Here is a 23,462-nt window from a genome sequence, read left to right on the forward strand (position 1 = left end):
ATTACATGCTTTAAAGACACACGATTACAATTGTACCGCAATTTAACGGTAATTAATGTCCGATTACAGCCTAATTATAGTGTGATTACATGTAATCAGATTACATTTTGCCCAATTCTGACCTCGACTAGAATGTCATGACGATAAAAAAGTGTGGTCTCGTTTAAGAAAACTACAATGGCTTTGAAATCTCAAAACATATGACCTTGAGAAGAATATTGTACGTACCATAATATGTGAAATGTTTTATCTACACCACCAGTTATCCGGTAATCGATTCGTACGTCTTTGAAAATGATTTTTCTATCTGTGAGCAAAACTACAACCATTTAGGATTTTGTTGTTTAACATAATTATTCATTCCATCGGAAAAGAAACCGTACTTTTATTATTGAAATAAAATTTTATACGAAAATGGAGATTCGTTTGTTTAATCGATAAATGGTCGGTCGTTACAATTCGCTAAGTCGAGTGATTTAACGTTCACCTAATGAACATGTGAGTATTAAACATTAAGAAAATGGATAAAAATAAAAGGCACAAAGCAAGCGAAGACAGTTCTGACCGGGTTTCCGGATATGGAGAATCGAACAGGAGTTCAGAATCGTTTGATGTGCTTGATGCAGCTCCTTCGCATAATTTGATATCCAGATTGTGTCAGAAACCTCACGGTCACAAAAAGTAATTATAAATTTGCTTTTTGTACGAAAATGTAACTTCCAATTTAGAACTAGGTTTGATGAATAAACATTTAAATATACGTCTGTAACTGTTTTTACAGAAAAAAAGACGAGATACCTTTTTTTATACCGCACAAGAAGTTACTCGAGAAAATCGAGCACAAACCGGAAATTCGTGAACCGCTGGTGAAGACAATTTTTCCATTTCTTTTGATCCATCGTTACGCGAACGAATTCTATAGATCTTTACTTTCGTAGACCGGATTCGGCGATCAGCAAGAAAAAATTAGAAGAGAAATATGCAAACCATACATTGTACCAGTGTTGACGGAAAAAGTGGATAAGGTATCAACGAAAGACGTTGCTGCGCGAAAAATAAAATGTACGATAAGTAACGTTCTTGTATTTTTATAGTTTTTGCACTTTGTCGGTACCTTTCTGTATTTTATTATACTGCACAATTATGATTTTGCGATTAATAAACATATTCATTGCTTTTTGTGCATAGCACATATTAAACTAACGGCAGGGACAGATTTTGATGCACCTCAGTTTGTCGATCAGCTGGAGCTGATCCAACGACTACGAGACGATCCGAAAATCGGATTTTTCTACATGATCTACGCGGTAAAACGATCTTCAAAGTATTTCACTCCTTACGCTTTAAAGTGAATATAATATTTTCCTTTCACGAAATCAGAGAGCAATAAATGTCGGGGGCAACGCTTTACTATTACTTTTTTTTTCTAGAGTCGTTCCTTACGAAAACGTAGGCGATACTTACATGACTATCAGTGCTAGCGGTGTGACTAAATACGGCCCCGACGAAATGAGTTTCACTCCGATCGAACAGTGGGAAAGGGAATACATTTTTTACTTAAAATTAATGAAGGTACAAAACCGCGCTTGAGTTTTGAAATTAACCTTGAACTTTGTACCTTCCATTTCCGACAATTTCAGATAAAGACGTTCGCTCTGTTTCGAAAGTGGAAGACTTTCTATGTCTGGAGGAAGTCGGTCACTCGCAGGAAGTTCGTGAACGCGAGGAATTATTTGAAAGAAAATCTTTTCATATCGGACCCGATCCTCAGCAAGGCTCTGTTAGAAATTAAGTCGATGTGCTCGATTTTTCTCGATTCGAGCTTCTTCAACGACACCGTGATCGAGGAGCTGTTACTTTTTTATTTTGTAGAAAAACAGGTGATAAAAAAAAAAAGAAGGTTTAAAGAAAAGTACGCTAATAATTATTAAAAATCTTTACAGTTCGCTAAGTTGGAGTTAATGAGAAGTAAATTGGACGAGTTTAGAAATTTGGCATTAGATATTGTTAATAATGCCTGCTTGGGTGCGCTATTGCAAGCTGGATACACGCCAGACGATTCCAATATAACTATAGAACAAACTGCCTATGGAAAACTTGGTAACCACCATTATTTTGCAAAGAAATTTGTAGAAATTTGTATTTTTGTTCTTATTGTGATTTCGTAGGCGAATTTGGAACCGTTAAATTCAAAATGCCGAAAGATGGTATTCTAAAAATGAGTTACATCGAACAGGCACGAAAAAGAGAAAAATGTTACAGACTTTCTTGGTACGTAGCTTCCTGACAAGATAGTTGACTCTCCTGTAATCAAACTCCTATTTAGGGTAAATAAACGTTTAAATGTTCAGCTTCATTCATCTGATCGATTACATGCAAACGAACATGATGCATGGTCTCCTGTTAAACGCTTACGTAGAGTTTATAGAAGCCTTGAAGATTCATACCGAATTTTTACCGAACAATGATTTAATCGATAACGATGTAATAGATCTTCCGTTGAAAGAAAATCGACCCTCGTCGCATCGCATTCAGGTACATTTTAATTCGTCGGAATTCTTTCTGCAACAGTGTTAAAATATTTTTAATAAATCACAATACTTCGTAGTCGCCATACTTCGACGTAGATTTACTGATTCTACCTTCCGGAGAGATCGCCATGGACCCTAGCGAAGATATTTTCCGTTTCGTTATAAAAACCATCCGGATCATGTGGGAGGAGAATATATTCGCCATAAAACCTCTTCTATCCGATCCCTTCTTTCACTCTTTCACCAGGTACAAAAACAATTGTACATCTTTCTTAGATCGCAATTTACATAGGAATTCTACGATCTTATACGTTATACTATACGCATTTATTCGAGGCCTATGATAAATCATAAAATAGAAGATCGCATTTGCGGCCATCCCCCGGAGATTCAGGAAGTCCTGAGGCAAGATCCGATCACGAAAACGTTAAAATCCAATTTGGAGGTGCTCCTCGATCAAAATTTCGACGCGGTGAAACGTTACCGTCGCCGTTTCGAGGAAATTCGACGGTTCTATATCGAGACCACGACATTCGATGAAAATATCATTCGCGACAATCGGGATTGCAAATTATTCCGCGAGTGGAGCATCCGTTACAAAGACGAAGTGGATCTAATCGGTAATGTGATCGATTCCCAGCCACTGGGCATCTTTTTTGTTCAGCTCGAGCGATTCAAGGTTGCCGCTCAAGAAGCTCCCAGAGGGAAGATAGGAGTTATCGAAGCTGTTATGCCTGGGTAATTTAATAAACACCTGAGCTCCATAGTTCGCTGCAATGCGTATATTGGAATCTTTATAACGTCGATTACCAATAGGATTTTTTACATTCTAACTAGATTCCGCTATCGCTTATCGTTTTGTTCGACTTCTTTTACGTTTTTGCCATTCTGCGCTATCATTTCTCATCCTATATCGTCTGAAAGTTATTACAAAACTCTTCGTTTTATCGATTTTCAATCCTCTTAATCACCTTTCTATTTCCGTATACATTACCGGTTATAAATATCAGAATGCTTGGCTAAAACATTGATAACGATTGAACTGTTATAATTTCGCAAAGAGAAGTCGTAGGTTGAATTTCCATTTAGTTTTCTAAGTGTCCATGTTTCATTAGGCTAGGAAAAGAGAGAGTGGACTCTTTGTTAACGGAAGCGATCGACGCTATTAATTATCTGGAAATCGATCCCGTGACGACAGAAGAGTATGCAGCGTATATCAAATTTGTGGACAAAGCTCGTCAGAATGTGGACGAGATGGAAGGTCGGTTGGATTACGTGAAAGAGCTGTACGACACCATGGAAGAATTCGCTTTCCCTATACCATCGGTGGATATGGCAAATTATCTGGTAACGATCAATCTACACGTTTTTGCTTTACCCAAACTCGTTCTTTGTTTAAATTTTTCATGATTTCCCGCACCAGGGGATCGGGACACATTTTACCAGTCTACGATTAGCAGTGGAAAAGAGGCTGGAAGAGAGGCCAAAATTGATAAACAGGTTCAACGCCCAGCTTCAGAAGGATATCACAGCATTGAACGAAGAAATATCGGAGATCCATGACGAGATTATGGTAAGTTGTGATCAAAATTGTCTATGAGAGTCTCGTTGCAACTATGATTCTTTTTCCCTTAGCAACCTTGGCTTTTGGACTACGAGAGCAATGTGGATGCTTGCCTAAACACATTGAAGGATCTTGGTGAACGAATAGCTGCCTGCGCAGCTACCACGGAAACGTATCGTGCTTATCAAAGGGAATTTAAGCTCGAGCCGACGAGATTCGACATTTTGGACCAAGTAACGAACGAGCTGAGGCTGCGAAACTTGTTGTGGGAGACTCTAACCGAGTGGGAAAACGCGATTTACGTATGGTACACCGCCGATTTCGATACTTTGGACGTCGAGGACATCACCTCGTTCACCATGCGCACGATGAAGAATATTATTCAATTGGAGAGAGGTTTGCCGTCGAACAATATCGTGCCCGACTTAAAGGAGAACGTGGAACTGATAAGGAACAAGTTACCGATCCTTGGATACCTGAGGAATCCCGACTTGAGGGAAAGACACTGGGAGAAGATAGAGATCATATTGAACCACATCTTCAAGCCCGATGAGAAGAAAACGTGGACCGAGCTGGAGGCTCTCGGCGCCTTTTTAAAGCCGAATGAGCTGATGGAGGTTGCTGCCGCGGCTAGTTCCGAGGCCAATCTGGAACACATGCTGAAGAAAGTCATTGACACGTGGGAGCATCTGATATTTATCGTGGTGCCCCATAAAGAAGGAAAGGACATATTCATTCTAGGCAGTTTGGAAGATATTCAGACAGCGATGGACGAAAGTAACATTAATTTGCAAACCATCATCGCGTCTCGTCACGTGGGGCCCATTCAATCTCTGGTCGAGAAATGGATCGAGAAGCTTGATCTGTTCACCGATACCTTGGTACAAATCTTGACTAACCGTTCTATCGCAATATAAAAAATTAATCAATGTGTTACGTCTTCTTTAGGAAGCATGGCAGTATTTGCAACAACAATGGTTGTATCTCGAGGCGATATTCTCAGCGCCGGACATTCAGCGACAACTCCCATTAGAGGCTAAACTGTTCATCGAGGTCGACAAGTTTTGGAAGGATCTCATGAGACGAACTCACAAGGTGCCTGAAATAAATGCTGTCTAAAGGTTCACGCTGGAATGCCGTTTTAAATTATTTATTCAATGAAATGCAACTAGACGCCGTTGGCCATGCCTACTTGCACTCAACCAGGCTTGCTGGAATTACTGGAGGAGAACAACAGCAGACTGGACGAAGTGATGAAGTGCTTGGAAGCTTACCTCGAGACAAAGCGCGTAGCGTTTCCGCGATTCTTCTTCCTATCCAACGACGAGCTTTTGGAAATTTTGGCTCAGGTAGCGATCAAACGTGGAGGATTCGGGGCCAGACCATCTTTCCTGAACACAAAACGACCGTTTTAACACACCGTTCATTATGAAACAGACGAAAAATCCGCACGCCGTGCAAAGACACTTGCAAAAATGTTTCGACGCGATATACAGATTGGAATTCGAGGCGAAGGAGAGCAACATAGGCGAAGTAGAAGAGATGGTATTGACCACGAACATAGTGGCGATGATTTCGCCGGAAGGCGAGAGGGTTCCTCTTGGAAAAGGTTTGAGGGCCAGGGGGAACGTCGAGGACTGGCTAGGCCGTGTCGAAGATGCCATGTTCACGACCCTGAGGGCAAGAATGAAACAGGGAATCGTAGATTTGCAAGCGAAAGGACGCCAAGAATTTCTCCCTATGCATCCTTCTCAGGTTAAAAATATTTCCCTAACCGAGGAATGTATTTATTAGTAATTTCTTTAGCAATCATTCTTGTTGAAAATAAAACAAAGCGTTTGAAATAATCGCATCATAGACCACTAACTCACGCCTCTACTCCTTTCCAGATAATCCTTACCGTCTTTCAAATATTTTGGACCGGAAATATTCACCACATCCTGGAATCTGGCGGTAACGTGCTCGAGACGATGAAAACGTTTGAGCAGAAATGTTTCGTGGTTCAGTAGATCTCTTTGTCTTCCCTATAAAAGACTATTTTCGCGAACGATACCCGTAAAACGTTCTTCCTCGCGCTTCGCAGGACTTGGCTGAATTAGCAGCGATGGTGAGAGGGGAACTACCGCAATTGATACGCGACGTAATAATAAATTTGATAACGATAGATGTTCATGCCAGAGATACTGTTACAACTCTGGTCGAAAACCAAGTAACAACCAGGTGAAAAGTTTTCTTCCCCAAACTTCTCTTCTTCTCTCTAACTTTTTACCATTCAGCACGAGTTTCGACTGGACGAAAGCGTTGCGGTATTATTGGGACAACGAAATTGACAATTGCGTGGCACGTATGAGCAACGCCAAGTATCTTTACGGATACGAATACCTCGGTGCTCAGAAGAGACTCGTTATAACGCCCCTTACCGATAGATGTTACTTGTGTCTCATGGGAGCGCTACAGCTGGATCTAGGTAAAAATTGGAATTCGAACAGAGTTCCATTTGGAGCACTGATTACAATTCCTCTAAAGGCGGTGCTCCAGCGGGCCCAGCTGGAACTGGGAAAACAGAAACGACAAAGGATCTGGCTAAAGCAGCTGCAGTTCAATGCGTTGTGTTCAATTGTTCGGAAGGACTCGATTACAGAGTATGCTAATAACAATATCGAGGTTGTTTGTTTTAATAACAATCAGGCCAAATAATCTAATCTAACACTTGTCGTAATACATGCTTACTTTTGCAAACTCGTCGAAATTCATGGCCTCTGTCTCTCCAGATGATGGGCAGGTTTTTCTCTGGTCTTGCGACTTCCGGTGCCTGGTGCTGCTTCGATGAATTTAACAGGATAGACATCGAAGTGCTATCCGTGATAGCTCAACAACTGATTACTATCAGAAACGCCAAACTTATTAGAGCCAAAGAGTACGTTGTCGCAATTTATTTATAAATTAAACCTGGACGCGTTCTTTTTCTTTCGACAGATTTATGTTCGAAGGCCGAATAATAAAGCTCGTGATGTCCTGTGCTACGTTTGTCACTATGAATCCCGGTTATGCAGGTCGCACGGAACTGCCGGATAATTTAAAAGCGCTCTTCCGGCCGTTTGCTATGATGGTTCCGGATTACAGTATGAACGATAACAAAAATTGTGTTTCGAATGTCCAACTTGGGTTTCTATCAATCGAGTATCTTCATTTTTTAGAACTTATCGCCGAAGTCACTTTATATTCGGAAGGATTCGAATCGTCGAAGCCATTGTCGCAGAAGATGACGCTCATGTACACTCTTAGTAGCGAACAACTTTCCCAACAAGATCATTACGATTTCGGAATGAGGTTTCTCCCTATCTGTAGTCTATCCGATCGACAGGATCCGTTCGACCAGTTCTCTTGATTTTCTACAGAGCTGTGAAGAGCGTGTTGGTAATGGCTGGCACCCTGAAACGGAACAATCCTGATAAGCCGGAGGACGTTGTTCTGATCAGAGCTCTGCGCGAGAGCAATATACCGAAGTTCTTGCGCGAGGACGCTGAACTCTTCGAGGGTATCGTAGGAGATCTTTTCCCAGGAATTGTCATCCCCGAGGAGGACTACGGCGTTTTGGAAGAAACGGCTATCGCGGTAACCGATAATTATTCTAACCAACTACGTAACGTTCATCTATACCCGTTTCCTCGAAGGTACTGAAAGAAGCTAACTTGCAACCAGAATACTGCACCTTGAAGAAAGCTATTCAGCTCCACGAGTGTTTGCAAGTGAGACACGGAGTGATGTTAGTTGGGCCCACTGGCTCCGGAAAGACCACGGTTCTTCGAGTAAATCGAATACTATTGCCTCTTTTATAAAAATGTCGATACAAGCAAGCATCGTTTGTCTCTGTTTAGACTCTCGGAAACACGTACAACAAACTCCATAAGATGGGTGTAGCTGGATCGGTGTATAAACCGGTTCACACGTACATAATCAATCCAAAAGCGATCACGATGGGTGAACTGTACGGACACGTGGACATGATGACCAACGAGTGGCACGATGGACTGATCGGTTTCACCGTTCGTCACGCCTGTTCCGTTAGTAGCAACGCAAAATAAAAATTCTCGTTCGTAACGTTTTACGAGCATCGTTTCGAACGTCCAGTCTGACACGGAGGATCATCAGTGGATCATTTGCGACGGGCCCGTCGACGCTATATGGATCGAAAACCTGAACACCGTCTTAGACGACAACAAAATGCTGTGCTTGGCCAATTCAGAGAGGATCAAATTCACCCCGTACATGCGAATGCTTTTCGAAGTCATGGATCTAGCGCAGGCGTCACCTGCTACTGTTAGTCGTTGCGGTACCAGAAACAACTAAAACAAACAATTATTTTATTAACTTCTTTTCTTCCGGAATATTATCCGATGATTCTAATTTTATCACCCATCAAGGAATGGTATACGTGGACCCTGCGGAGCTGAAGTGGATGCCATACGTGAAGACGTGGATAACTACTCTTCCCGAAGCGACCGTCAAAGACGAGCATCGGGAGTTGCTTATCAATCTTTTCGAAAATTATTTCGAGGAAGGCCTGCTCTATTGCACTAGAAATTGCGACTATCCTATTTCTCAGGTTAACGAGTCCCATTCTCGTTGTTTAAAAAGTAGAATGATAGACGTTTCGTTGCGCCAACAGGTCGACATCAGCAAGGCGAGTATGACGTGTGCAATATTAGAGAGTATCTTGAACGAGCCAGACGCCATAGAGAAAACCGTGGACAAGGCACGGATTAGAACGTTTTTGACTCAACTATTCGTTTTCGCTTATCTTTGGGCAGTCGGTGGCAACGTGGTCGATTCCTCCCGGAACGACTTCGAATCCTTCGTGCGGGAACAGTTCGAAGAGAACGAAGACGCACTGTAAAATTCCAACGCTCGTACTTTTATTCCAATTATGACTAAACAAACCAAACGACCGTACTCGTTTCTAGTTTGCCGTCGATAGATTTATGGAATGTGTACGTGAACGTTCCGAATCATCGTTTGGACGTTTGGACGGACATTATGCCAGAATTCGTATACGACAGCGAAATGCCATTTTTCGACATCCTCGTTCCAACAGTCGACACGGTACGATTTGGTTACATGATGAAGAAGTTGGTGGAGATCAATAAACCGGTACTTTTCACTGGCGACACCGGTTAGCACCAATTTATAATTCTTTTTCTTTTACCAACTATCAATGTGTCTTGAAATATTTATTATTATCGATAGGAGTTGGAAAGTCTGTGATAACGAAGGTAGTGTTGAACGGTTTGGAAGACACTCAGCTTTGGGTACCCGTCACCCTAATCTTTTCCGCCCAAACGAGCAGCGGTCGGACGCAAGAGATTCTGGAACTGAAACTGGAAAGGAGAAAGAGGACCGTTTTAGGGGCTCCCATAGGAAAACGAGTCTGCGTGTTCGTCGACGACGTTAATATGCCTAAACTGGATACCTACGGGTCTCAACCGCCCATCGAACTTTTACGGTATCGAATTAACGGAATCAATTAACCGCCTCGAGTAATTAATCATTGCCTCTGCATTGCACGGAACTACCAGCCAGCTGTTAGACTTTCGAGGGATGTACGATCGAGAGAAGCTACACTGGAACGACGTGGAAGACGTTGTGTTCGCTGCGGCGTGTGCCCCCCCAGGAGGCGGTAGGAACCCTCTGACGCCAAGATTCGTCAGACACTTCGCGATGTTTCTCATTCCAGCGCCCACCGAATTGTCTTTGAAAGGGATCTTCAAGTAAATCCTCGCGAGTCCACAAAGTTGATCGCTAGCGATAAAAAGAATTTCGTAGGGCAATTATTACCGGTTTCCTGGACGAATTCGTGGACTCCGTGAAGCAGGTGGGGGACAAAATAGTGAACGCGACGGTGGACGTCTATCGAAGAATCGCGGATGACCTGCTCCCGACTCCGGAAAAGAGCCATTACATTTTCAATCTGCGCGATCTGTCGAAGTGCGTGCAGGGGATCATGCAAGTGGACGCCGCGGTCATTAGGCAGCCTCAAGAAATGTACAGGTGTGTGCAAAATTAGAACCGACACTCTACGACAGAATATTGCAACGCTCGCGTTGTTTCAGGCTTTTTTATCACGAATGCCTTCGAGTCTTCCACGATCGACTGATCAATGTAGAGGACAAGAGCTATTTCTACAAGCTTCTAAATAACATTTGCGCTAGCACGTTTGGTATCGAAGTGGTGAGACTCCCGGATGAAGACATCATTGAGAAACCACCGATACTGTTATTTGGAGACTTCATGGCTTTCGGAGCGGCGCGAGAACAGAGGATTTACGAAGAACTTACAGACATTATGAAAGTTAAGAGGACTCTGGAGGTCTGTATCAATAATATTTCTCAAGCATCAATGGTATTACTTCGAATATAATAATCTGACGCAGGATTACTTGGAAGATTATCGATTCTCCGTCGGGAAAGACATGCAAATAATTTTCTTCATGGACGCCATAGAGCACGTTTGCAGGCTCGCGAGAATACTTCGATCCGAAAGAGGCAACGGTCTTCTAGTTGGCGTCGGTGGAATGGGGAAGCAAAGTCTAACGAAACTGGCGTCTCACCTGAATGGTTACAAGTTTGTAACTTCTTTATAAGACGTTAGGATGATTTACGAAAGCTTAATTGAACCGATGAACGCTCGAAGGTGTTATCAGATTGAAGTGACGCGCACGTACGATAGAAACTCCTGGCACGAAGATCTCCGACGTTTTTACTTCGAACCGGGCGCCAATGCCCAGCACACGACATTTTTATTCACGGATAATCAAATCGTACTCGAGGAGTTTTTGGAAGATATCAACAACACGCTTAACACGGGTAAATTTTCGATTATCAGTAATCAAATAAAATTCTCGATCGTACGGTCGATTTGCTGTTTCAGGCGAGGTGCCGAATTTGTACGAAACGGATGAGCTCGAAAAAGTTATCATAGCAACCAGACCCGCGGCGAAAGCAACAGGAATCAGCGAGGGGAACAGAGATGCAATTTATCAGTTCTTCATCGGAAGAGTTAGGAATCAACTTCATCTAATGATTTGTATGAGCCCTATAGGCGATGCTTTTAGGTTCGTTTAAATATACCGTTTTATGATACATAGTTGTGTACTGATGATACGCTTATTCTGTTATGCAGACATCGTTGTCGCATGTTTCCGTCGCTGGTGAATTGTTGTACGATCGATTGGTTTACGAAATGGCCGAACGACGCTCTCCTTTCGGTAGCAGAAAACACACTGACTGCAATCGTCCCGACCGATTCGGAGAAGCTTGCTAGTCTCAGTTCCATCTGTGTCTTAATCCACGAGGTACTACAGATCACTATAAATAATGCTCGAACTGTACTAACTTTTAAATAAAAATGTATACAATTTAGACCGTGGAAGAGACGACCGCGCGATTTTTCGTGGAAATGCGTAGAAGGTATTATACCACGCCGAGCAGTTACTTGGAACTTTTGAAACTGTTCCGGACCACTCTCGAGAAGAGGAAGAAAGAAATAGAGTCGTTGAAAAGTAAAATCGTAAACGGTCTCAATGTAAGTGATCCTCGCTGGACAATTTTTAGATGTTTTAATATCTATGGCTGTGCAGAAACTTCTCGAGACCAACAAGATCGTGGCTGTAATGAAGGAACACTTAGTGGTCCTTGCTCCGAAGCTGAAAGCAAGCACGGACGAAGTATCGAAACTAGTGAAAATGCTCGCCAAGCAACAATTGGAATGCGACAAAGCAAAGCATCTAGTGACCGCTGAAGAAGCAGTAGCAAAAGTATAATCGATAGGATAAATACCAGTGCAAAAGCCTGTAAATCAAGAGAGTCCTTTTCCTTCTCGTTAGTTGAAAGCTGACGAAACGGCGGTTTTGGAAGCTGACGCCAGACAGGACTTGGAGGCGGCGATGCCAGCTCTGCTGGAGGCTCAGAAGGCGTTGGAGGCTTTGAATAAAAGCGACATCAACGAGATACGCGTCTTCAACCAGCCACCTCACTTGGTACGCTTCGTCATGGAGGCGGTGAATTTACTTCTGGGCGAAAAGTAGGTTTCGTCAAGTTAATTGAACCGAGCAACCGGTGTTAGTCATGGATCCCTTTGCTAGAACTGATTGGCCAACCGCCAAGCTGGTCCTCGGCGACATGCGTTTCCTCGACCGCTTAATCGCCTATCCTAAAGACGACATATCCGATAAGCTTCTGCAGAAATTGCAAGAATACGTGAAACATCCGGAATTCCGACCGGATCTGGTGGCCAGACAAAGCAAAGCTTGCAGGTCGTTGTGCATCTGGGTGAGAGCGATGGACGGATACGCCAAGATTTACAGAGTCGTCGAACCGAAACGTCAGAGGTGAATCAGCTTTCGTCTGCAAAAGTACAACGTTTGAATGGGATTAAAACGAGTCTCTGTAGATTAAACCTAGCCGAAGAAGAGCTGCGAGCGATCGAAGAGGTGCTTGCCCTCAAGCAGCAAGAGCTAGCCGCGTTGGAAAGCAAAATCGAAGATTTGCAGAAGCAATACGACGTGGCGGTGAACAATTTGAACAAGCTAGAGTCCGAAATGGAGCTGGTGGAAGCGAGGCTGAACAGATCCGGTCGACTAACGTCCGCGTTGGTCGACGAGCGGATCCGATGGGAGGAAATGACTCGCGTACGTCGATGAAATCGCATCGAAACTTGGAAATTTTGGCGATGGTCAGCTCTCGAAACTTTCTATTCGAATTTTTAGGGATTCGATAATCAAATGATCAATCTAACCGGCGACACGCTGGTCGCTGCAGGCGCCCTTGCCTATCTGGGCGCGTTCACCAACGAATACAGGGAGGAACTGGTACAAATTTGGCTATCCAGTTGCAAGGATTATCGTATAAAAACCACCGAGAATTATAGCCTGATCGCGATATTGGCCGACCCTTACGAAATTCGTCTTTGGAACACCTACGGTTTACCGAGGGACAAAGTCAGCACAGAAAATGCCATCTTCGTAACGCAATCTATTCGTTGGCCATTAATGATCGATCCTCAAGAACAGGTAATCGTTACGTAACCCTCGAATCGAATTTATCTAACTCTTTGATCTTTCTAATATTCCAAATATTCAAAGGCGAATAGATGGATACGAAACATGGAACAGGACAATAACTTGAAGATATGCAAACTGACCGACGCGAATTTTACGAGGATATTGGAGACGTCTATAAGACTCGGAACACCCGTGTTGCTTCAAGAAGTGGGAGAAGTATTGGATCCAAGTCTGGAGCCCATTTTACTTAAGCAAATTTTCATCCTGGCAAGTAATTTATAGCACGTAATTTTAGATGCTGAATAAGATGACCATTGTTTAAATTTCTTTAATATTATTTAGGGCGGTAGACTGCTGATACGTTTCGGCGACACGGACGTCGAGTATGATTCTAATTTCAGATTGTACATCACGACAAAAATCGCGAACCCTCATTACTTGCCAGAGGTCTGTATCAAAGTGACAATAGTGAATTTCACCGTAACCATGGGGGGCCTCGAGGAGCAATTGCTGGCGTAAGTACAATTGTCTCGAAAACAGAGGTCGAAAAGGTTCATAAAAGTGAGTTTTTGATTGAATTTTACACAGGGACGTGGTACGCCTCGAGAAACCGGAACTCGAAACGATGAGGAACGATTTGATTACGAAAATCAACGCGGACAGGGGTCAGTTACAGAGCATAGAAGACAGAATATTGACGTTGTTGTACAGCTCAGGTGGCGATATTCTGGACAACGAAGATCTCATAGAAACCCTGAACGACAGTAAAGAAACTTCAGCGATCATCGCGACGAGATTGATCGAGAGCGAGGCGACCGAAGAGAAAATATCGGAGGCACGCGAGGAATATCGATCGGTCGCGCATCGTGGATCCGTTCTCTACTTCGTTGTTGCAAATCTTGCAAATATAGATACCATGTATCAATATTCATTAAAGTATTTCAATCAGGTGAACAACTCTCTTTGTGTCCACAAACAATTAAATTTACTAATGTTTATTTTTATCCCTCCAGGTGTTTAATACAGTGATCGAAACAACCGAGAAAGACGAGGATCTAGGGCAACGTTTAAAAACATTGCTCATTGAAATAACGTTAGCGATCTACACAAACGTTTCGCGAGGTTTGTTTGAAAAGCACAAACTGATTTTCAGTTTTATGTTGAACATTGCGATAGACATGAACGCTGGTACTATATCTCACATGCAATGGAACTTTATGCTACGAGGGGCTACGAGAATCAGCGTAGTAAGTTATCAGACCAAAATAAAAAATTAATAACAATAGTTTTGCTATAATAATATAACTGTGTCTTATACTTTTTCCACAGGGAGATGTACCGGATCATCCGACCGTAACGACTCAAATGTGGATATTAGTGAACTATTTGCATCGCACATTCAAAAGCTTCAACAACATTTTGGAGGATGTATTTAAGAGAATTACAATAACTCTTGGATATTTCCAAGAAGTAATCCATTGCAGTCTCCGTTTCATTTTAATTACGAGTACAATCGAATGATCTTTTTAATGCAATTTTTAGGTAATAAATATAATTCCCACAAACACAGCCAACGCCACACATAACTGGAACAAATTATTAACCGATATAGAAAAGTTGATGTTGTTGAAAGCTCTGAAAGAGAGTCAGCTAATTTTTGCAATCACAGCTTTCGTGTCGAAGAATCTCGGGCAGAAATTCGTGGAATCGCCTATGGCGGCATTGCATTTATTGTGCGTAACAAAAATTTCATTTTTCTATTTTTAATTTGTATCGTTGAGTCAAAAAACAGAACGTGGAATTTTTTTTATCAGGTTTACAGACACGTCGAACAAAATACCACTGGTGTTCATACTCACGACGGGATCTGACCCCTTCAGCGGTTTCCAGAGATTCGCAAACGATATGGGGTTCGCCGACAGGTACGATTCTATCTCTCTGGGTCAAGGTCAAGGACCTGTTGCGGAAGGTCACATATGGACGGGCACCGCGGAGGGCAGATGGGTGTTTCTGCAAAACTGCCACCTGGCCACCTCGTGGATGGTAAAAATGGAGCAAATCGTGTTGGAAATCAGCGAAGAATCAGAGGGACTCGTACACGTCGATTTCCGATTGTTTTTGAGCTCGATGCCCAGCGTCGCATTTCCGGTTTCCGTTCTTCAGAATTCCGTGAAAGTTACCAACGAACCGCCAAAAGGTCTGAAAGCAAACATCAAGAGAGCATTGTACGATTTGGAGGACGATTATTTCGAGCAACATTGTAAGATCGTAAAAAATACATCGATAAAAAATAGTTAAACGATATAAAAATTTTCTTTTTTTAATACAGTTTTGGGGGACAGCTGGCGCAGAATTATATTCGGCGTTTGCTTCTTTCACGCAATCATCCAGGAACGGAAAAAGTTCGGGCCATTGGGCTGGAATATATTCTACGAATTTAACGACAGCGATCGAGAGTGCTGTTTATTGAATCTAAAATTGTTTTGTGTGCACGAGCACATACCTTGGAACGCATTGATATATACCACAGGTTTAACTTTTTTTAAATTGTTCGATCCTTACGTGTTACGTAAAGTTAGTTAATTAAATAAATATTTCTTACACTTATTTTAGGTGAGATCACTTATGGAGGCAGAGTCACGGACAATTGGGACTTGAGGTGCATGAAAACCATCCTAGATATATTCTTCTCTCCTAAAACTTTGGATACCGGTAAGTTATTTTTAAATATACCTTTATCGATGATTAATATCGAAATTTTGTTAGAATACGTTTACTCACCGTCGGGGAAATATTACTGTCCCGCTCTCGAAACTCTGCAAGAGTATAAAGATTTCGTGGAAACTTTTCCAATTATCGACGACCCGGAGGTCTTCGGAATGCACGAAAATGCGAACATTGCTTATCAAGTAATCGAACGGAATTTTTTAACATACTTTCCCCGTTTTCACCTACTTAAAAATGTTTATAATTTCAATCGTACAAGTTAAAAGAGGCGCAATTTATCGTGAACACGATTTTGGAAGTACAACCAAAAGAGTCCGCTGCCGAGGAAGGTAAATCTAGCTCGGATATAGCGTACGAAATTGCAGATATGATCCTGACTAGAATTCAGCTCAAAATAGATCCCACGAAATGTAACCCCGATCACTTGATTGTAAGCAAATCTAATTCGATCGTACGACGAATTCTATCAGGTAGATAAAGAGTTAGTGACTTTTTGCAGAGGGACACGATGGGGAGACTTCCATCTCTGACTACAGTCCTCGTTCACGAAGTCGACAGATATAATATATTGCTAAAGAAAATACACTTGTCGATAGAAAATTTACACCGAGCCATCAAAGGTTTCGTCGTTATGTCCGAGGAATTGGAAAATGTCGTTACAGCACTAGTCAATAATCAGGTTTTACTCATCATCAACCAGTTGACCAATTCAACTTGTAAATTTGTTGTAAAAATTTTAATTAATATATCACAAATTAGGTACCGCAAATGTGGCATAACGTGAACGTTTATCCTTCATTGAAAACCCTGGGAAGTTGGATAAGGAACTTAGAACTTAGGATCGATTTTATTCAAGTATAAAAAAATATGCAGGTTTCCCCCATATAATAATTGATCGAATGTATTCCCATTGCTTGTCCTATACGTATCGCGTTGTAAAATTGTCGTATTATATGGAGGTTATCCGTACAGATTATGGTAAAACAATTTCGCAATTATTGCGTATTATAGACCTGGTTCGTCGATACAAAACCCACCTCTTTCTGGATTTCCGGTTTGTCGTTTCCGCAAGGATTTCTAACTGGTATGATGCAAACGTGTGCACGAAAATATAATACTCCTATCGATCACTTGAAGTTGGATTTTATTATCACCAAAGTAATGCTCGATCAGGAAGAAATCGAAGAAGAACATAGAAAATTAGAACACGAGGTCTGATAACTGCAATTAACGTTTTAAATATTCTTAAAAATGTAGTTTACTTTAAGAGTATGTTAAAATTACGTTTTTGCGACAAATCGATGATCTCGTTAGGTACCGGAAATATATAAAGATTTACGAACACCAGAAGATGGCGTATTTATACATGGACTCTATATTGATGCTGGTAGATGGGATTCCGAATCTATGGTTTTAGTAGATGCAAACATCGGTAACATAATAATTTCGTGAAGTATATTGTTTAAAATAATGTTTAAAGTAATAGACAACTAATTATTCAGAAAATATTTTTCAGGTGAAATGCATCCGCCTCTTCCAGTTTTACATATAAATCCAGTATTAGAATTACCAAAAGATGACCCAAGATATATTTGCCCCCTGTATAAAACAGCTGTAAGAGCAGGTGTATTGTCTACTACAGGACATAGTACAAATTTTGTTGTTCCAGTTTTGCTTCCATCCACTAAAGAACAATCATATTGGATTTTGAAGGGAACAGCCCTTCTGATTGAAATTATTAATTAAGTTCCCCATGTTTTAACTAATGTAATAATATTGTTGTAGCATTTATGTAAGATTATGGGACAGTTTAGATATTTTAATTAACAACTGTTTAAGTTTTACAATTACAGTACTAATATATGTATTTACATATATATTTATATATTAGTACTATAATGTTTGATACATATTTTACAATGAAAAACACAGAACAAAATGTTATATTACAAATACATGTATAAATTAAACACAATGAACACAAAAACTATACGAATGAAACAAACAGTATAAATAAGAGTTAAAGTAATTCTCTTTGCTTTTGTCTTACAAGACTAGCATGATAATTATAATCCTCTTTATCAATGGTCCACATCAGGGCCATGTAAATTGTGAGTATCGAAGCTAACAATATTCTGTCTAATCTACAAACCATTGAAAAATTAATTATTATATAAAAAAAGAGTAAAAGGTATCTTAAAATTGAAGAAAGTATGTCTTACGTCATATAAGGATGTATCCATAAGACAATGAGAAACCCTGTAAAACTTGGGTGCCTCATATGCGAATAATAACGTAACAGTTCTCTAGACTTCATTATCATAGGGCTTGGCAGAAATGAAAATTTATAGTATACTTGTTTAAGCCCAGTTAATTCTGATATGTCCATCATTAAACATCCGCTATAAATTATTGACCAAGCCAAGACATGAAAGGCAGTGAATATGAACCATACAATATTACTAGATGTATCGAACTTCCATAATGCGATTGATGGAATAATTTGCCATTGATTAAGTAGCAAATGTAAAGTCATTGCACTGGTAACATTGTATATACTTCTTTCCATATAATCCATATTTAATTTACAAAATAAATTTTTCATAAAGTCACTGGCCATAAATGAGTGTTGTACCATAAAGGTACTTACCAAAGATGTATTTATTATTAATAACCATAATACAGAATCAAAATGTTCATCTGTAATATAAATTCATGAGGTCAAGCCATCTTTGGAATCTCAATTTCTTGACGAAGTTTTTTAGTAGAATGTACCAGAAAATAATAATTGTTTACATGTATTAATGTTGTTTACCTTTCTCCAATGAAATATTTATATTTTGAACTTCCTTATGATACGACAGAAAATATGTCAAATTACACAAAATATAAAACGTGTATAAAAAACACGCAGCACACGTCACTACACTGATACACTTTACAATCATGTTTGCAAATAAATAAAATTAACGAATACTCAGAAACAGTGCCGTTCAGTCATCAAGTCGGTGTTCAATTATTCTACATCGTAATCACAATACTCGTAACAATTGTAGATGATTGTGATTCATCGATCAAATAAACAATATTTCCAAAGAAATTTTGTACTTGTTTACAAATCTCTATTTACAAAGTGTATAAAAATCATTAAACACGTATGAGCTAGATACGAAAACTTTGTTCGAGCTGTTAAAGGGGGGACTCGGATTGTTTGGCGGGAAACGGCACCATCTTAAAATGTTTCTCGCATTATCCAAGTACGACATGATCCATACGTTATGCAATTAAAATGGTAAAACTATATTTGCACCGTTCTGCAGGATACGATATTGTGGCTTTCGACCGATAGTTGTTTGTTTAATTTAAATTATGCAGTGACAGTATAGTAAATATTCGAAAGTTACTACAATGTGTAGGTCGGGCAACGCCTGTCAGAATGAATTGTCATCTATGACTGTGTGGTATTTCGCATTATCCGTTTCATCGGTTTGGAATGCAACTTTCCGTTAAAAGGAGGGTTCAGGTTAACGTTCAATCGTGTGGCTTGGAAATTTGCACGTCAGCCAGCTGGCTTCTGAAAAAATTTGGCTGGTACTTGTCGGTATCTAAATTGTAAGTATTCGAAACGTATCTGTTACGTTTAAATGTTCGACAGAAAATGCAAAAGCATCACAGAACATTTTCTAGTTTTGCAACTAAATTATTTATGATATATACACTCAGAAATTTATAGACAGTTAATATATTTATTCATGTAAATAGGTATTTTAAAAATGATCTGCGTACTTCGTTCGTTAATATACTTCCATCTCTAAAAGCAATTAAGATGAAAAATATAACAATAATTCTCCAAGTACACGAATTTTTTGTGCTTTAGATTGAATTATTATTGCATAATCATTACGTTACTTGAATATTTATAAAACTGGTCTAGTTTCTTTGGAATGTTACTTAAAAATAGAACAATTAATCATTAACTCTTAAATACTTTATTTGTGATTTTTAATGTATTTTTATAGTTGGTCCAAGATGTCAAACCCTGCAGAGCGTATAAGTTATGTGCAAGATAGTAGTAGCGACACGGAAACAGATAAAGAAAGTGGTAGCACAGGAAGACATCGTATTTATAAGAACAGAATGAGGTAAAACTTTTATCATTTGAAAAGATACAAGCGACTATAATGTCAAACCTAGACAAGGCATAAAAATGATAAAATATTTTTAATAGATACTTTATATTAGCCGCTTAATTTTCTACTCCATTAAAACAGGAAACATCTTAGACAACCAATAACACAATAATTTGATCTGTAATTTATTATTTCTTTAAATATTCCATTTTGGTAATTATATGTTTAAATTGTAGCATGTATTCAAGGCTGTTATCACATAGTATGTTACATGCATGCTAATTAATCATTTTAATTAAGGGTAAATAATTTTTGCTCGTGTATATTTTAATATTAAATTAGTTAAAATACCAATATATCAAAGAATGACATACTTGAAATTCATCTAGCATTTTATATTGTCCGATATAATTTTATGAAATTTTCTTTTGGATTATCCCTTTTGTTTTTAATCATGTTGCATAAGCTTTTTGCAATGTGTTTTAATTTTATTTCTCTGTTTATTCGTTAAAATTATTTAAGAACGTTAAGAGGATATCAAAGCCAAATTACAATTAACATTATTATTTTCATAATAAAAACTTCATGTACATACACTCCATTTTTAGTTTAAATTAGCTACCTTATTAGAGTTAATAGACATTACATGATGCTTGTTGAATGCAATCATTAGAAAGGTAATGTCATTGTTTTGCATGTAGTTGTGGTGGCTCTTCCAAACCAAAATCTTGTCTGGTACAAAGAGATGGAAGCAATGAAAGGCACTGTCATTCCTTCAATTCTGGCAGACAAAACACAAATGTTAATCAACAAAACAGGTAATATTTACAATCGAACAAACAGATGACAAACAAAGATTTTTGCATTAACCCTTTCTTAAGGTACATAAACATTTCACGCTAGTATTTTATACTATAAAAGATATAGTTATTATATATTTCTGTGTACCTTACTTTTATTCGTTGTATTGTCAAAACAAGAGTCCAAGCATCATTACTAGAGAGGTAGGTGTTGTCTAGAAATTCATCAACACTGCATTGCTTTTGTGTGTTTATTAGCTATAATTTTTCTATTTCGTCTAGATATTATCATTAAATAGGCTTCCACAGTTATTTAAAATATATTTTTCTTCAGACTTTGCTCTGGAGTTGGCATTGGAAAAAGTCAACAAACTCAAAGTCGAGATAATTTACCGTCGTCGGGATCTATTACGGGCATAAGCAATCCACAAGCTAGCGATGAACGAATTACTCTTATCGTCGATAATACTAGGTAAGCATTCCTTAATAAAATGTTTAGCATAGGTACAATTACGTTTATTAAAAAGTTGAATTGATTTTCAGATTTATTGTTGATCCAGCGCTGTTCACCGCATATCCAAATACAATGTTAGGTAGAATGTTCAGTTCTGGTGTTGAATACGCTCAACCAAACGAACGCGGTGAATACGAGGTTGCAGATGGTATATCCGCAATGGTATTTAGAGCTATCCTTGATTATTACAAGGGTGGAATAATTCGTTGCCCGCCAACGGTTGCGGTTCAAGAACTGCGAGAAGCTTGCGACTATCTCCTTGTTCCATTTGACGCCAGTACAGTCAAGTGTCAAAATTTAAGTAAGTAAAAATTGTAATTTCATACCGTCTACTTCTGCAAGTTAATTGAAAGAGACTGTGGTATAGTAATGTATAAAAAACAATCGTGCAAGTAATACAATTGCACTTACATTATTCATTTTTAACGCAAAATATGAATACATCGACGCAACGTTTCTCAAATTGTCTAATTGCAGTAATTCGTTGTTAAAAACCGCAGATAATGGGAAGAGGTATCGCTTTCCCATATTCGGTATAACATAGAAATTACTTACATTTCGAACAATCTAACGCTCGGTTCTGGTTAATAATTTGAGAAGCACCGTGTCGAATTGCATCAAACGGCAGGAGCTCTAGAAACTAGACAATTTATTGTAGGAGGTTTATTACATGAGTTATCTAACGAAGGCGCACGCTGCCAGTTTGAAGTGTTCCTCGAGGATTTGATATTGCCACTGATGGTAAACAGCGCGCGTAGAGGTGATCGTGAATGTCACATTGTCGTTTTATTGGAAGATGATACCGTCGACTGGGACGAAGAGTATCCTCCGCAAATGGGAGAAGAGTATTCCCAAAGTAAGTGTAAGCGAATAGCAACATTTTATATTACCTTTGCACCTTTTGTAATATTAAAGTTGAAAATACAAATTGTATCCTGTAACGCGATGTAGGATTTTTCAATCGTGAACAAAAATTGAAAAATATGCTTTTGGTACATGGTACAATGAATGTATAAAATAGAAAATCGATATACTTTGCCGAGTTTAGTGAGACGGGGTTCTCCAGTAACGAATGCGATGTATCTCTCGTTTAAAAAACATCTGTCTGCTCTTTGTACACCCTATCGTCTGTATATTCTGTTAATGCTACTTTTTCTTTTTATCCTTCAGCTGTTAATAGTACCGCGATGTATCGGTTTTTCAAGTACATCGAAAACAGAGACGTAGCCAAGCAAGTAATGAAGGAACGGGGTTTAAAAAAAATCCGTTTAGGTATCGAAGGCTATCCTACGTACAAAGAGAAAATCAAAAAGAGAGCAGGAGGACGCGCAGAGGTCATTTACAATTACGTACAGAGGCCTTTCATTCATATGTCCTGGGAGAAAGAGGAGGCGAAAAGTCGTCACGTCGATTTCCAATGCGTGAAATCAAAATCCGTGACGAATCTAGCGGTATTAGACGTCGGCGGAAACCCGATAGGGATTGGTCTGTTGCAAGCAACAGAGCTGGTGTCCCAACCGGAAGTCGTGCCGGCGGTCGGTTCGGACGCCGACGTCGAAGGTGCCATAGGTTTACCAGCTGATCAAGATCTTGGTTCAATACCATCCGACGAGTTACCATGAACATTAGTTCTAAAATTGAGGTTGAACAGACTACCACGTATTTACGGATCGCTTTCTTCATGCGTCAATTTCTAATGTTAGTCAGACTCGCTTATCTCACTGTTCCGTTTCCCATTGGATAATCAAGCTGCGAAAGTACAAAGTTGATTCTCCAAAGAGAAAGCTTCGACATGTTTTACATATTTTTATAAAATAATCGATATTAGTTAAATGAAATCGCTTGTATGTAAACGATGTTACGAATGAAGGCAAGGAGGGCAGATCTCTCGTGGGTTAGGCAAGTCTGATATTGACCCAGTGGAAATAACAATACCGTGAAATTATCGCATCTTGTGGATGTTCATATAGTATCTTGTGATAGCCCTCGTACGTGGCGTTCAAATTAGTTTAATAATAATCGTTGCGACTTTTTCAATTTTGTATGTAACGTTAAATATTTCTTATAATAATTACGTGTCAACTACGAAATAATGATTCGTTCGGTATGTATTTGCAAAGAGCAGTTTCCCATTTTAT

At 39.6% G+C, this 23,462-nt stretch overlaps 3 protein-coding genes across 3 annotated transcripts; 2 read left to right on the forward strand and 1 right to left on the reverse strand.

Moving 5' to 3' along the window:
- Nucleotides 1–520: 520 nt before the first annotated feature.
- On the forward strand, nucleotides 521–17,718 carry LOC122395291 (dynein axonemal heavy chain 6). The gene is made up of 61 exons (XM_043392734.1): nucleotides 521–681; nucleotides 782–866; nucleotides 939–1,062; nucleotides 1,189–1,348; nucleotides 1,431–1,572; nucleotides 1,641–1,880; nucleotides 1,944–2,100; nucleotides 2,169–2,271; nucleotides 2,352–2,535; nucleotides 2,609–2,778; nucleotides 2,868–3,269; nucleotides 3,647–3,878; nucleotides 3,955–4,104; nucleotides 4,167–4,976; nucleotides 5,044–5,190; nucleotides 5,268–5,444; nucleotides 5,533–5,850; nucleotides 5,985–6,095; nucleotides 6,179–6,315; nucleotides 6,372–6,562; nucleotides 6,622–6,737; nucleotides 6,867–7,012; nucleotides 7,072–7,217; nucleotides 7,293–7,425; nucleotides 7,494–7,710; nucleotides 7,770–7,904; nucleotides 7,974–8,159; nucleotides 8,227–8,428; nucleotides 8,520–8,701; nucleotides 8,765–8,988; nucleotides 9,060–9,268; nucleotides 9,343–9,598; nucleotides 9,672–9,863; nucleotides 9,919–10,143; nucleotides 10,206–10,461; nucleotides 10,526–10,716; nucleotides 10,786–10,958; nucleotides 11,023–11,206; nucleotides 11,275–11,446; nucleotides 11,515–11,676; nucleotides 11,732–11,908; nucleotides 11,978–12,174; nucleotides 12,236–12,481; nucleotides 12,544–12,781; nucleotides 12,860–13,162; nucleotides 13,235–13,420; nucleotides 13,496–13,668; nucleotides 13,742–14,102; nucleotides 14,167–14,400; nucleotides 14,483–14,623; nucleotides 14,696–14,886; nucleotides 14,968–15,413; nucleotides 15,483–15,683; nucleotides 15,767–15,865; nucleotides 15,920–16,062; nucleotides 16,140–16,310; nucleotides 16,380–16,559; nucleotides 16,640–16,735; nucleotides 16,892–17,092; nucleotides 17,195–17,312; nucleotides 17,397–17,718. The coding sequence occupies exons 1-61, from the start codon at nucleotides 521–523 to the stop codon at nucleotides 17,624–17,626; spliced, it is 12,240 nt and encodes a 4,079-aa protein (XP_043248669.1). The 3' UTR covers nucleotides 17,627–17,718.
- A 182-nt stretch (nucleotides 17,719–17,900) lies between these two features.
- LOC122395292 (nurim homolog) lies at nucleotides 17,901–19,029 on the reverse strand. The gene is made up of 3 exons (XM_043392735.1): nucleotides 18,696–19,029; nucleotides 18,103–18,580; nucleotides 17,901–18,024 (listed from the first exon to the last, which is right to left on the reverse strand). Exons 1-3 carry the CDS (start codon nucleotides 18,826–18,828, stop codon nucleotides 17,901–17,903), a joined length of 735 nt encoding a protein of 244 aa, XP_043248670.1. The 5' UTR covers nucleotides 18,829–19,029.
- Nucleotides 19,030–19,291: 262 nt separating this feature from the next.
- On the forward strand, nucleotides 19,292–23,449 carry LOC122395121 (BTB/POZ domain-containing protein 10). Its single transcript, XM_043392479.1, has 7 exons — nucleotides 19,292–19,492; nucleotides 19,900–20,022; nucleotides 20,712–20,828; nucleotides 21,145–21,282; nucleotides 21,354–21,625; nucleotides 21,983–22,180; nucleotides 22,495–23,449. The coding sequence occupies exons 1-7, from the start codon at nucleotides 19,374–19,376 to the stop codon at nucleotides 22,944–22,946; spliced, it is 1,419 nt and encodes a 472-aa protein (XP_043248414.1). The 5' UTR covers nucleotides 19,292–19,373; the 3' UTR covers nucleotides 22,947–23,449.
- The last annotated feature ends 13 nt before the right edge of the window (nucleotides 23,450–23,462 follow it).

Source organism: Colletes gigas, unplaced genomic scaffold (genome assembly GCF_013123115.1).
Source record: "Colletes gigas isolate AHSC1104 unplaced genomic scaffold, ASM1312311v1 Colletes_gigas_Sc00005, whole genome shotgun sequence".
Taxonomy (NCBI): domain Eukaryota; kingdom Metazoa; phylum Arthropoda; class Insecta; order Hymenoptera; family Colletidae; genus Colletes; species Colletes gigas.

What these genes read in the sequence shown, in the direction of transcription:
- LOC122395121 (XM_043392479.1), top strand. Translation starts at nt 19,374, where the DNA reads ATGCAACTTTCCGTTAAAAGGAGGGTTCAGGTTAACGTTCAATCGTGT. An exon ending in TACTTGTCGGTATCTAAATT is followed by an intron (nt 19,493 to 19,899) that starts GTAAGTATTCGA and finishes GTATTTTTATAG; the next exon opens with TTGGTCCAAGATGTCAAACC. An exon ending in AGTCAAGTGTCAAAATTTAA is followed by an intron (nt 21,626 to 21,982) that starts GTAAGTAAAAAT and finishes AATTTATTGTAG; the next exon opens with GAGGTTTATTACATGAGTTA.
- LOC122395291 (XM_043392734.1), top strand. Translation starts at nt 521, where the DNA reads ATGGATAAAAATAAAAGGCACAAAGCAAGCGAAGACAGTTCTGACCGG. An exon ending in CGGAAGGACTCGATTACAGA is followed by an intron (nt 6,738 to 6,866) that starts GTATGCTAATAA and finishes CTGTCTCTCCAG; the next exon opens with ATGATGGGCAGGTTTTTCTC. An exon ending in CCGCCCATCGAACTTTTACG is followed by an intron (nt 9,599 to 9,671) that starts GTATCGAATTAA and finishes CGGAACTACCAG; the next exon opens with CCAGCTGTTAGACTTTCGAG.
- LOC122395292 (XM_043392735.1), bottom strand. Translation starts at nt 18,828, where the DNA reads ATGATTGTAAAGTGTATCAGTGTAGTGACGTGTGCTGCGTGTTTTTTA. An exon ending in AAATATTTCATTGGAGAAAG is followed by an intron (nt 18,581 to 18,695) that starts GTAAACAACATT and finishes TTTATATTACAG; the next exon opens with ATGAACATTTTGATTCTGTA. An exon ending in TGGATACATCCTTATATGAC is followed by an intron (nt 18,025 to 18,102) that starts GTAAGACATACT and finishes AATGGTTTGTAG; the next exon opens with ATTAGACAGAATATTGTTAG.